This window comes from Ammospiza caudacuta, chromosome 3 (genome assembly GCF_027887145.1).
Source record: "Ammospiza caudacuta isolate bAmmCau1 chromosome 3, bAmmCau1.pri, whole genome shotgun sequence".
Lineage (NCBI taxonomy): Eukaryota > Metazoa > Chordata > Aves > Passeriformes > Passerellidae > Ammospiza > Ammospiza caudacuta.
Window position 1 is genome coordinate 97,907,241 of NC_080595.1, and position 12,241 is coordinate 97,919,481.

General features: G+C 36.3%; 1 protein-coding gene across 1 annotated transcript in view; it reads left to right on the top strand.

Annotated features, from left to right (window-relative positions):
• Window positions 1-12,241, top strand: part of COL12A1 (collagen type XII alpha 1 chain) — a 100,144-nt gene that overhangs the window by 10,942 nt on the left and 76,961 nt on the right. Inside the window, exons 3-13 of the mRNA XM_058802795.1 lie at window positions 238-354; window positions 1,010-1,153; window positions 2,034-2,090; window positions 2,766-3,029; window positions 3,143-3,307; window positions 3,826-3,999; window positions 4,817-5,107; window positions 5,331-5,933; window positions 7,327-7,599; window positions 9,825-10,097; window positions 11,012-11,284. Of these exons, the coding sequence (XP_058658778.1) occupies window positions 238-354; window positions 1,010-1,153; window positions 2,034-2,090; window positions 2,766-3,029; window positions 3,143-3,307; window positions 3,826-3,999; window positions 4,817-5,107; window positions 5,331-5,933; window positions 7,327-7,599; window positions 9,825-10,097; window positions 11,012-11,284 (2,634 nt within the window). The remainder of the gene's footprint in view (window positions 1-237; window positions 355-1,009; window positions 1,154-2,033; window positions 2,091-2,765; window positions 3,030-3,142; window positions 3,308-3,825; window positions 4,000-4,816; window positions 5,108-5,330; window positions 5,934-7,326; window positions 7,600-9,824; window positions 10,098-11,011; window positions 11,285-12,241) is intronic.

The following is a 12,241-nucleotide window of genomic DNA, read 5'->3' on the forward strand; positions in this document are numbered from 1 at the left end:
GCAACTCAAGAAACATATGTTCTGTGCTGTCCTCTGTAATGCATATACTCTTTGATGTTTTGTCATATTTTGTCAGCTTTTATTTTACTCTTTTTCCAACAATATATCTTTATATTTGTTGGAAACAAATTTATGCAAAGACAATTTTAGTAAGCTTTGCTCAACCTTGTTTTATTTATTCATTTGCCAAAACTTGGTCAAGATTTTAAACATCTACCTGGTATAAATCTTTTGCAGTTAATCCACCATCAGACTTGAATTTTACAATTATAGATGAACATAATGTTCAAATGTCATGGAAAAGGCCACCAGATGCAATAGTGGGTTACAGAATAACTGTGGTTCCAACAAATGGTGAGTTCTGACAACTTTTTAAATGTGATTACATGTTTTGAAATGTTGAGTTAATTTTTGCCTGTATCTAACTTAGGTATGAGAGTAGCCATTAACATCTTTTGTAAGCTCGTGATCAAGCCTGGGTAGCAGCAAAGGGCATAGAGAAAAAACAGTTTTTCTTCCAAGTTAGAGCTATTCTTGCCTTAGTGTTTACCATTTTGGGACTGCAAGTTTTGGATGCCTTTGCTTTGTAGGGAGCAAAAAGGATGTAGAACCATCATTCTGCTCCTCTTCTGTGCTTTCACCCTAAAGTTCAAGAATTGTATTGTGCTGTGTAAGACAGCCATTATTCTATTTCACTTTAAGAAATAATCAGTGTAAAAGAATGAATGAGAACAGGACATGATTTATCAGATGATAGCATATTTTGTATGTGCATATCAAGTTTCAAATTTCCTGGAATTTATCAAACACTTTAGGATTTTTTTCACTATTAAAAAAATCACATTAGCCTAAAATTTCATGTTTCAATATACTTCATGAAAACAGAAAGTGTATAATTCTAAAATTATTTGGTTTGAGATAGGTTATTGCCTGTTGCATTTTGTTTTACAATCAGCTTACCAATATTGTATTTTAAGGCTGCATTGAGTGTTTTATATATTTATTGCAGATGGACCTACTAAAGAATTTACTCTTTCACCTAGCACTACCCAAACTGTCATATCAGATCTTACACCTGATGTAGAGTATATTGTATCAATAGCTTCATATGATGACAGAGAGGAGAGTCTGCCTGTTTTTGGCCAGCTGACAAGTAAGTAGCTGCAGTACAATCAGAAAGCCAATCAAGATAACTGAGTGGTCATTCACAAAACTTGGCTTTGATCCAGTTCTCCAACAAAATTGCCACATACCTAAACCCTCCTTCGATGGAGCTGTCTGAGCAGCCTTTTTCTATTAGTCCTAGTGGAAGCAGAGAAAATTTGCAAGAGATCAAAGGATACTAACAGGGATAGAGTGTTTGCCAACCTCTATAGAATTCTTGGCAGGAGGCCATTACGTTTTTTGAGCTGTACCTCCTTCCAATAAATTGCATTTGCTGAATTCAAGGGGAAGACAATAATTGACCTCTGTAACAAATGAATTGAACTGGCATCCTGTGTGAGAAAGCAAACTATATTCATCAAATAATAATAAAATGTGACACAATAGACCTAAATGCATACTAAAATATGGAATTTAAGCTTTAATAATTTATATTAATAATTTAAAAAGCATAAAATAAATTTCATTAAATAAAAATGCACAGCAGACTCTTTTCTATGACACATTTTGTATCATGTCTCAGCTTCACAAAGAACCATGGGAAAATTATCAATTCCTTTATGTGATAGAGAAGGGTAATACTGGTATTTCTTCCAGGCATGTTGCTGTTAATTGTTAGGAAAAGACTCTTCAAGATGTACAAATACAGAAGATTCTTAGATATTTACATTTTCTGTATTTTGTGTCCTGCTGAATACTATCTTGTCAAATCTGTAAATACAGGTCATATTTTCAGAACCTGCATTTATGTTTTTGTGTTCTGAGGCTTGTTAGATGCATGTCTGTAATTCCTTGTGTGCTTTTCTTTGATGTTTAAAAATTTAACCCTGTTTCCCCCATTCATTTTGTCTATGTTGTGCTTTGTGTAGTTCAGACAGGCGGCCCAGGGATACCGGAGGAAAAGAAGGCTGAGGCTCAATTACAAAGTAAGGTGCTTTGCTTTTCAACTTATCTGACATTTATCTTATCTGAAGTCTAGCTCACAAAGTTAAACTGTGCTTCTGTGCTACCTACCAAGAAGTTAACTTGTAAAGTTGTGTAGAATTAAGAAAACTTGTGGGGACTTGTGATAGAAAGATAAGCTACATTGAAAGATTAAGGTGCAAAGCTGGTACTGAAACTAGGGATTTAATGCAACTAACCTGAGCAAGTCCATGAGTGTCATGGTCCTATCAACAAAAGATGTTGTGCTGCGGATAAAAGGCTTTGCAGAAGAACCTGTGCAGCTACAATGGGGAAACAAAGATGTGAGGCACAAATGATAACAAAATAAAATTTTTCTGTAACATCAAATCATTGCAAAAGGTTTTGTATGGGTGTTTTCATCTGTTGTGGCATAACAGATCTTGTGGATTAGTGTGAAAGGTGTCTCAAAGCAGTTCTCTTTTGATAATGGCTGTAAGAAAACTCATATGGGTGTTCACTTATGTGAGTAATGTTTCCCCAAGCAAAGTATCCCAGATAAGATCAATCTTTTAAATATGTGTTTGCTTTGGCATTTACCTACTAAGTTTCCATTAGACATTTCTCACGATTTGTAAGAATGCAATTGCTAATTTGCTAATAGAGTTGGTTTTCCTTTTTTCCCTGTTGTGTTCCAGGATGCTCCATAAGTGCAATGACAGATTTAGTTTTCCTGGTAGATGGTTCATGGAGTGTAGGAAGAAATAACTTCGGATATATTCTGGACTTCATGGTTGCCCTTGTATCAGCTTTTGACATTGGGGAAGAAAAGACGAGAGTTGGAGTTGTTCAGTATAGTTCAGATACAAGAACAGAGTTCAATTTAAATCAGTATTTCAGAAGAAGTGATCTTATTGATGCAATTAAAAGGATACCTTACAAAGGTGGCAACACAATGACAGGTACAGATTTCCCACATACATGCTTATTCAAGCATTTCATTTCATAGTTCAAATTTGCTTCATATCCTAGTTATACAAGTCTAAAAAGACACAACTTGTGATGTTGGTTTTAGGTGAGGCTATTGATTACCTTGTTCAAAACACCTTCACTGAGTCTGCTGGAGCAAGAAAAGGCTTTCCCAAAGTAGCCATTGTCATTACTGATGGAAAAGCGCAAGATGATGTGGAAATTCCTGCAAGAGAGCTTCGCAACATAGGAGTTGAAGTTTTTTCCTTAGGTATGTTGAGTTTTTCTAATGATTGAGAGATAAAAGAGTTAATTTATAAGTTTTGCAGGCAGTGGGGTTGAAAAATTTCATTATGCCCCTCTTTTCATGTGTATGCCTTGAATGGGGTCATTTGTGGCCTTCAAGTGGAACACACCGCTTGTGTTAATTTGATGGTAATTATGTAGCTCCTACATGGAGATTAATATGACTGACTAGCATAGTTTGAACCTTGGCCTTATTCTCACTTACACCACATTATTTTATATGGAGATTAATATGACTGACTAGCATAGTTTGAACCTTGGCCTTATTCTCACTTACACCACATTATTTTCCCTGGTTGAAAATTGAGTCTGCCACCTCATTTCATTAATCATTATTTTGTAGTTTGATTATTGATCATGACAGAAGGCAGAACTAATTTAAACTCAGCCTTACCCCAAGATGTTTTAATAATTCACAAGTACGTTGAAGGTGTCTGTATTTTATGGCTACTTAACCATAGCCCTGTCTATTACAACTTCTAGGTATCAAAGCAGCAGATGCAAAGGAACTCAAACTAATTGCATCTCAGCCGTCACTGAAGCATGTGTTCAATGTGGCCAATTTTGATGGAATTGTGGATATACAGAATGAAATTATCTTGCAAGTGTGCTCCGGTGTTGATGAACAACTAGGTGAACTGGTTAGTGGGGAAGAAGGTGAGACACTTTATAAAAATGTATTTGTATCTTCAGTTTATCCCAATGTCTATTGAAGAGACTATTCTTACTCCCTTTGCTTTATTTATAGAGTTTCATCTGTTGCCTCACTTAGCAAGTGTGGAAAACTGGTTTCAGTTTTGTGTCTTTAAATGCAGGATAACAGAACATGTGATGTAGCAGATTTGGAATAGCTCCATTATTCCATAGTTTCAAAAGCAACACAGTGATGTGCAGTTTGGACACAGGCATCACTTCTGTGGAAAAATGTATTAAAGGGAAAAAAATTGCTTGGTGAAGGGTCAAAATATGTAATGGATTGAGAACCATTGAGAACCAAAGCATGAAAGCTGGAGAAAACTGAGAAAACAAAGAGATGAAGCTGTATCATTGCAGCTTCCTCTCTCTGTAAGGTTTTAATAACTAGTTATTCTTTGACAAAAATGGCAGTAGAGATGACTCTGCTGTTGTAGTATTCTGCTCAAGTCTGCATTTGTTCACATTTTCTACCATGTTCCTGTAAGTGGTTCCTTCACTTTTGATTGAAGCAGTTTTAGAGCTGGGCAGCACTTCTCCTGGAACTTATGCTATACTTGGGGGACCACAAATGCATTGCTCATATTTTTGCCCTCTCACTGATGTCTCATTTGGACTTTCCTGTAATTAATTTCTGTCTATTTATGCTAAAAAACCCCAAAAGTGATTATTAGTAAAGATCAAGCAAAGACAACTACGCTTATTCCAGAAATAAAAACTGTTAAGCAAATACATTTATAAATTGTACCTAATATTTGGATTTGTTTTTGATTTCTTTCAGTGGTGGAGCCTCCTTCAAATCTGGTGGCAACTCAGGTCTCCTCAAAGTCTGTTAGAATCACTTGGGATCCATCCACAAGCCAAATAACTGGCTATCGTCTGCAGTTCATTCCAATGATAGCTGGGGGAAAACAGCAAGTACTAAGTGTGGGTCCTCAGACAACTGCTCTGAATGTTAAAGATCTCTCTCCAGACACAGAGTATCAAATTAATGTTTATGCAATGAAAGGACTGACCCCCAGTGAGCCAATAACGATAATGGAAAAAACACAGCAAATAAAAGTTCAAGTGGGTAAGTTTGGAACCACCTAATTTTCAAATTGTATCTCTTCATTGATGAAATCTCTGATGCTTGTTCTAATATTATACCTTTATTATTTTTGAGACACAGCTTTGCTTTGCATGGTTTACTTTGTTTATAAGCAGTTGTGTGTGATAAACGAACTACAGATGCGATTGTAATGCTGTGTGGCTGTTGAAAATCCATTTACAGTGATTATTCTTTTCCTTTGCAGAATGCTCACGTGGTGTGGACGTAAAAGCTGATGTTGTGTTTTTAGTGGATGGTTCCTACAGCATTGGTATCGCCAATTTTGTCAAAGTAAGAGCCTTTTTGGAAGTGTTGGTTAAAAGCTTTGAGATATCACCTCGAAAAGTACAGATAAGTCTTGTCCAGTACAGCAGAGATCCCCATATGGAGTTTTCTTTGAACAGATACAACAGAGTGGAAGACATAATTCAGGCTATTAACACCTTCCCCTACAGAGGTGGATCTACCAACACAGGCAAAGCAATGACATACGTGAGGGAGAAAGTATTTGTTACCAGCAAAGGATCAAGACCAAATGTGCCGAGAGTAATGATTCTTATCACTGATGGGAAATCATCAGATGCTTTTAAAGAACCTGCAATTAAGCTGAGGGATGCAGATGTAGAAATATTTGCAGTTGGTGTGAAGGATGCAGTGCGTACGGAGTTGGAAGCTATCGCATCGCCTCCTGCGGACACCCATGTTTACACAGTGGAAGATTTTGATGCTTTTCAAAGAATATCATTTGAGCTTACACAGTCTGTCTGCCTACGAATTGAGCAGGAGCTGGCTGCTATAAGGAGAAAATGTAAGTAACTACTATTACTTACTTACAGGAATGTAGAAAATGCAATGAAAAGAGGATCTGAACCAATGTTTTGTGCTTATAGTCACCTAAAGAATTTATTTTGATGAAATTGTCCATATACAAATGATAATTTTAATAACTGGAGATTTGCTTCTCATTTTCAAATATATTAAAAGCAACAGATGAAATAATTGGATAAATGGAAATGAAAAAAAAAATTTTTGAGAAAATTTTTCCCCCACCCCTGTTAGATATCTGAAAAGCTAATAAAATGTGTGTCTATTGGAATGACCTTAGTGGATATGCTCTGCTTTTGCACTCAATGTCTTGAGTAAAACACTTACCAGAGCATTCTTTTTTTAGCTCTACAAAATGAGGTGGCAAGTCCAAGCTGGGCTTTTAGATGTTCAAAGGCAATGAAGTAAGGCCAACGACTCTAGAGGGCAATTTGATTAAGTTTTTTGGTAAAATTAATGGCCCTCTGAAATGGGCTTAGACAAGACAACTTGAGACAGCAGATGCTAGGTGATAGTGATTGCAATCTAACTGTAAAGACTGAAGTGAAGAGCACATGAAAGTCTTCACATGCATCCAAATTAGGCCAGCATGGATAATGTTTAACATTCAAAAGTTTTCTAAATTGCCATCTTCGGTCAGATAAAGGTACTTGTGATTAGTTGCACCCACAGTGCCCCTATCTATGCTTAGTAGGACACTAACATTGAAAAGTCCCCACTGTTGAAAGCCCAATTCTCTTTAAAATTAAACCTTTTGTTTCAGGATAGCTTTAAGGAACAAACCAGCAAAGCAGCCTTTGTTTTAGAGGGCTTGAACAGTTTTAAGATCCCCACTGACAGGCTGACTAGGCCAAGCAAAACAAGCCCAGGATGTCAGATTTGTGTTTGTTCCTTGTGTCAAATTCCTTGTTCTCCCTTTGACTTCATTCCCGAAAAAATACTGGTTTTTATTTTGTCTTATTTTTAATCTAGACCTGAAAAAAAACCCTATAATTTTTAGTTTCCATTGAGGACATAATGTTGTTGCTGTTCATTGGACATATGAAGTAGGGAACCCAACTTGATAATCAGATTCTAAATTAAGTTTTCATAAATATATGTATTTTTTTAGATGGGCTGTTTTCATTTATCTAGAAATCACTGAGTTGGTGCTTCTACTTACTGTGAATGATTTTAGGCAGCCTAGGTATGATCTTCTTGAAATTTGATAGATATAAGCAAGTCTAGAAAACAAATCTTGTGCACATGCAAAAAAAAATCTGTTAAATTAGAATAAATAAAATTATTGAAGAACTTTTAATGATTTATTTTATAAATTTTGTGTTTAACATATTCTGGCAAGTGTGCCTCATATGCACGTTCTTATCTCCATACAGCTTACGTACCTGCAAAGAACATGGTCTTTTCTGACATAACATCAGAGAGTTTCAAAGTGAGCTGGTCTCCAGCTGGACCTGAGGTTTTGTCCTATCTCATTAAATATAAAGTAGCAGTCGGTGGAGATGAATTCATTGTTTCTGTACCAGCTTCAAGTACCAGCTCAGTTCTCACCAACTTACTACCTGAAACTACCTATGCAGTCAGTGTGATTTCTGAATATGAAGATGGTGATGGCCCTCCCTTGGATGGAGAGGAGACCACCTTAGAAGGTAAGATTCCCATTATTCTCAGACACAAGGGATTCACATGTTCAAATAATAATTTGCTTAGCTGGAGAACAAGGAAATGAGGAAGAGCCAGGTAAGGCTGAGAAGCTGTACTGCCATGCAGGATGAGAATAAACATTATTGTATCTCAGTGCATTTAGTAAAGATTTAAAATTCTAATAATAAGGAAGCATTAAGTTGCTAAGATTACAATTTAATTTTTCTGAGGTTGGATGTGTTCCTCTGCAGTGGCCTGCTTTCAAATGAAGTAGTATGCTCTCAATAATAAATTCCATGGCACGAATAATTGTCAATATAGACTCAAGTTGGACTAGATGAACATTGTAGATCCTTTCCAATGGAACTATTCAGTTCTATTCTACCCTATTCAATAATTAAGAGACTGATGCAGGAATTCATGTTGACTTCAATACATTTAAAGACAAACGTGTGTCTACGCAATTTGCTATGTCTACATCTAATATAACGCTAATAGAAATCTTTTTTTATATACACTAGCCTTAAGTTTTGGTTAACTTTTTTTATCAGAAATTCATTGGTCTGATCCAATAACTGATTCAAAACTTCCATTGATGTCAGTATGTGTTTAATGTGATCTGTGGCTGTAAATTTAAGCATGGTAGCTTTACTTTTCCTTGTTAGAGTTGCCATGATGCATTTCTCCTGATTGAAAAGAGCAGCATAACAGTAGATGTGATTTGCTATTCCAGTAGTTGAACACGCAGTCTACTCTAAATCATGCTTTTAAAAATATTGATCTGCTCTTTTTCATTATTCCATGCTGTCGTTTGTGACCTTTGGTGACATAAATGGTTCCAAGGGAGCAAAAGAAACAGCTTGAAGATTTGTGAATTGCTCTTTCCTCTTCAGACTGATAGAAATAAACACATATAAAATTGCTTAGTTTGGATGTTAAGTTTGGAAGATACAGGTTTCACTGTCAGCGTGCACATTTCCATGACTGTACCAGTCAGAGTATTTTGGCCACACATAATTTTCCCTTAGGAAAACAGACAACTCTTGGCTGATAGAACGTGTATCTTGTGTGCATAAGGAACAGGAGAAGGAAAAGATTTAATAAAAATAATCTGCCTTCCCATTTGTAACTGATACTACCTTAAATATTATTAACATTGGGATCTGGTGATGTCCCAGCACATCTCAGAAGACAGAGTTCTTCTACAGCCACGTAAACATCAGCAGCTCTCCATGCAGATCTAGCTAACAGGTTGAGCCAGATGGCTTTCTTGGCAATTAACTTTGGTTTCAGGCTTTTAAAGGATTTGAGGTTGAGTATTGTGTTTCGGATTAATAGAAAACAAGTTTCTTTTTTAAAACTTGGATTATTAATTACTCTGCTCTTACCTTTGAAGAACAATACTTATGGAGTATAGATAGCAAACAACAAAAATCCAGGACTTTTTTTCCCTAAGTGACAATGTTATGTTCTGCTAGGCAGCGTGCAGTACAGTGGATCTTAATTTCTGTTGGAAGAGTCAAGTCTTTTTTGCTGTGCCCACTGAGCTCATATGAACTGCTGTGTCTTTTGTCAAGGAGCAGGCTAGGTTAAAGGATTCACCACAGTTTTTTTTTTCCGTTACTTTCTAAGATAACAAGCCATTTCTTTGAATTAGAGACTAAATGAAGAAACCTTTTTTAAACATTAGATGCAACTTGTACTTCAATGAATATATTTTTTTGTTTGAAATTCAGAGAAATAGAATTGGTTTGGTGGGGTTTTTTTGCTCTTTGTTCCTTGTTTGTTCTTGCAAACAGGATAGCTGGGTGTGTAGTCAGGTGTATCTGACAACTGCCAATGAAATGGGTGCAGAAGCAAATGGATGCAGCAAGGAAACTTTTATAATTTGTTGTGTTAAGAAGTTTCCTCACTATGACCAAATGTCCCTGACACAGTTCAGTTCTACTCTTACCACTAAACACAGTCAGACTATCTTAAGCTTCAGAAGCAGTTGTATAAACTGGGATGAATGTACTTTTGGAGACAACTTTGTTCCACTGCTGAATGTAACTATGATCCTAAATTTTCAGAAATCACAAAAGGTGTGTGTACCTAAAGCAATGGGTAGGCAATAGAAGCAGTTTTGGTAACCTGGATGAGCTAACAGAATGATTGACGTGGTTTTTGCTTCAGATACTTCTTCATTAAAGGCAAATATTTACAACTTACATGTGTATATTTTTTGCAGTTAAAGGTGCTCCTCGAAACTTAAGGATTACAGATGAAACTACTGATAGCTTTGTAGTTGGCTGGACTCCAGCTCCAGGAAATGTTCTGAGGTACAGGCTTGTTTATAGACCACTTACTGGAGGAGAAAGGAGGCAAGTGACTGTATCAGCAAATGATAGGTCAACTACTCTGCAGAATTTGATCCAAGATACAAGATATGAAGTGTCTGTTGTTCCTGAGTATCAGTCTGGGCCTGGGAATTCATTGAATGGATATGCAAAAACTGATGAAGGTACATGATCAATGGTGTGAAGATAGTAAGCATGAGAAAAACTCGCTGCATGTTGACATATTCATACTGAAAGGAGAATAAACCATATAGTCCATATATATTATCCTAGATAAACAGAGAGTTATAACATTGCTCAAGCCTAGCTGAGAGGTAACGTAAGACAATAGAATTTATCAAAATTGTAGTATTTCACTTTAAAATATAGTATCTTGAACCTGATATGGCAAGGTAACTTGGGTGAAGAATCTACTTGTATGTTTAATTAGTTGTCCCCATGATTCTTTATATTGTCAATGATATAAATTATATACCTGATATAAATTCAGACTCTGTTTGCACTTTGTGCTGAGTGTTTAGCAAGAAATTAATGGAACATTTAATTTTCTCAAGTTATCACTGTAGATTTAATGAATGTGTAAATGCATGATCCTTTAACACGTATCATGCCTTATTAAACAAAATCTAGAGAATACCAAAAGTATGACTGTCCTGATCATTGTTGAAGTTTCACTGATCCATGAAAGTCATCATCAAAAAGACCTCTTTAGGAAAGCAAAATGTGTTAATTTCATATTTCATTTGTCATCTTCGACTTGATTCTGAATACAGTGACTTCAACATGGATCTTTGTTGAATCTGAGCGTATCTAGAGGTGCTAGTATGTATAAGTGCTCCAGGATTGAGCCTGCTTTAACAGGAAAAAAAAAAATGGACCTTGTTGTGCATTTTTGCCTCAGGAGGGTGGGGATGGGAATGTACAGTCCTGATTACAGTAAAGGTACACCGTAGCAGGGTTGGTCCAGCCTATTAGAGAATATTTTTTTAGCATAAAATCCTATGTAGTGTTAAACTAAAGATAAACCAAGAAATTAAGCTTGCTTCAACTTTTTGTCAACATCTTTTAACATGTGCAGTCCGAGGAAATCCAAGGAATTTGAGAGTTTCTGATGCTACAACATCAACAATGAAGCTGTCTTGGGGTGCTGCTCCTGGCAAAGTGCAGCAGTACTTTATAACATACACTCCAGTGGCAGGAGGTGAAACTAAGGAAGTGACTGTGAAAGGTGACACCACCTCTAAGGTGCTGAAAGGCTTGGACCAAGCCACTAGGTATGCACTGACTGTGTCTGCCTTGTATGCCTCTGGAGCCGGAGATGCCCTTTCTGGAGAGGGAGAAACACTTGAAGGTAATTATTTATTGTTTCTGTTATTATTTATTCATGATCAGACCAATGTTTATGGTGTCTTAAAGTGTCTTCCCAAGTTTTTTGTAGAAGTAAATATCTAAATGAAAAATAGACATAGACATTCTCTTACTTTACATGGACTTTCAAATCTTCTGTCTCTAGAAGAAAAAAGTGGGTTAAATCACTAGTTGTGGAGGAGACTCTGTGTCTCTTGAAAAAGCTATTGCAAGAAGCACCAACCACAACTGACTGTGCTTCCACACCAGTCTTCATTAAATATTTTGTCTTATAACCTATCTTCCGAGCTGTTTTAGTGGCATATTCTTCTTAATGTAACGGGATTAATTAATGGGGTTAAAATATCTCATCCATATGAAAATTTGCAACATTTCTACAGTACTGAGTTTGAAACATGTTCAGGGACCATTTTTGCATCAGAGAAACAACACATAGTTTTAGGCATACAGAGTCAAATCCTGCTTTTAACAAAGAACCTGAAGCTAACCATAAACAGAATGCTGGCAAAGTCATAAGTCAGACCCAAAGGCTTTCTTATAAGGAGGAAAGGCTGTTCTTTCTCTGACATTGAGCAGATAATTTCCCAGACTAATTCTGTGTGAGCATTCTCAATGTGATCTGTAGATTGTCAGAGGATAGGGAAAGCTTCCTTGTAGGCCTTGAAAGGAAGTGTGACTCTGCTCTGTGCTGGCCAGGGATGCTCTGCTGAAATCTGGCACTGGAGCTGTGTAGGCACTACACTTGAAAACATCTTATGGACGAATTATGTGGAATTAAGGCTTGTCTCTTGATGCTAGTCAAGTTACAGTAGGAATATACTCGATTCTCAGTTTCTCTACCAGTTCAACTTTTTATTCATGACATAGATTACAAAAAAATGCAGGAAATGTACTTTAAATAGGAAAATGTAAAATAAAACAATTTTAAAAATCAGTTTCA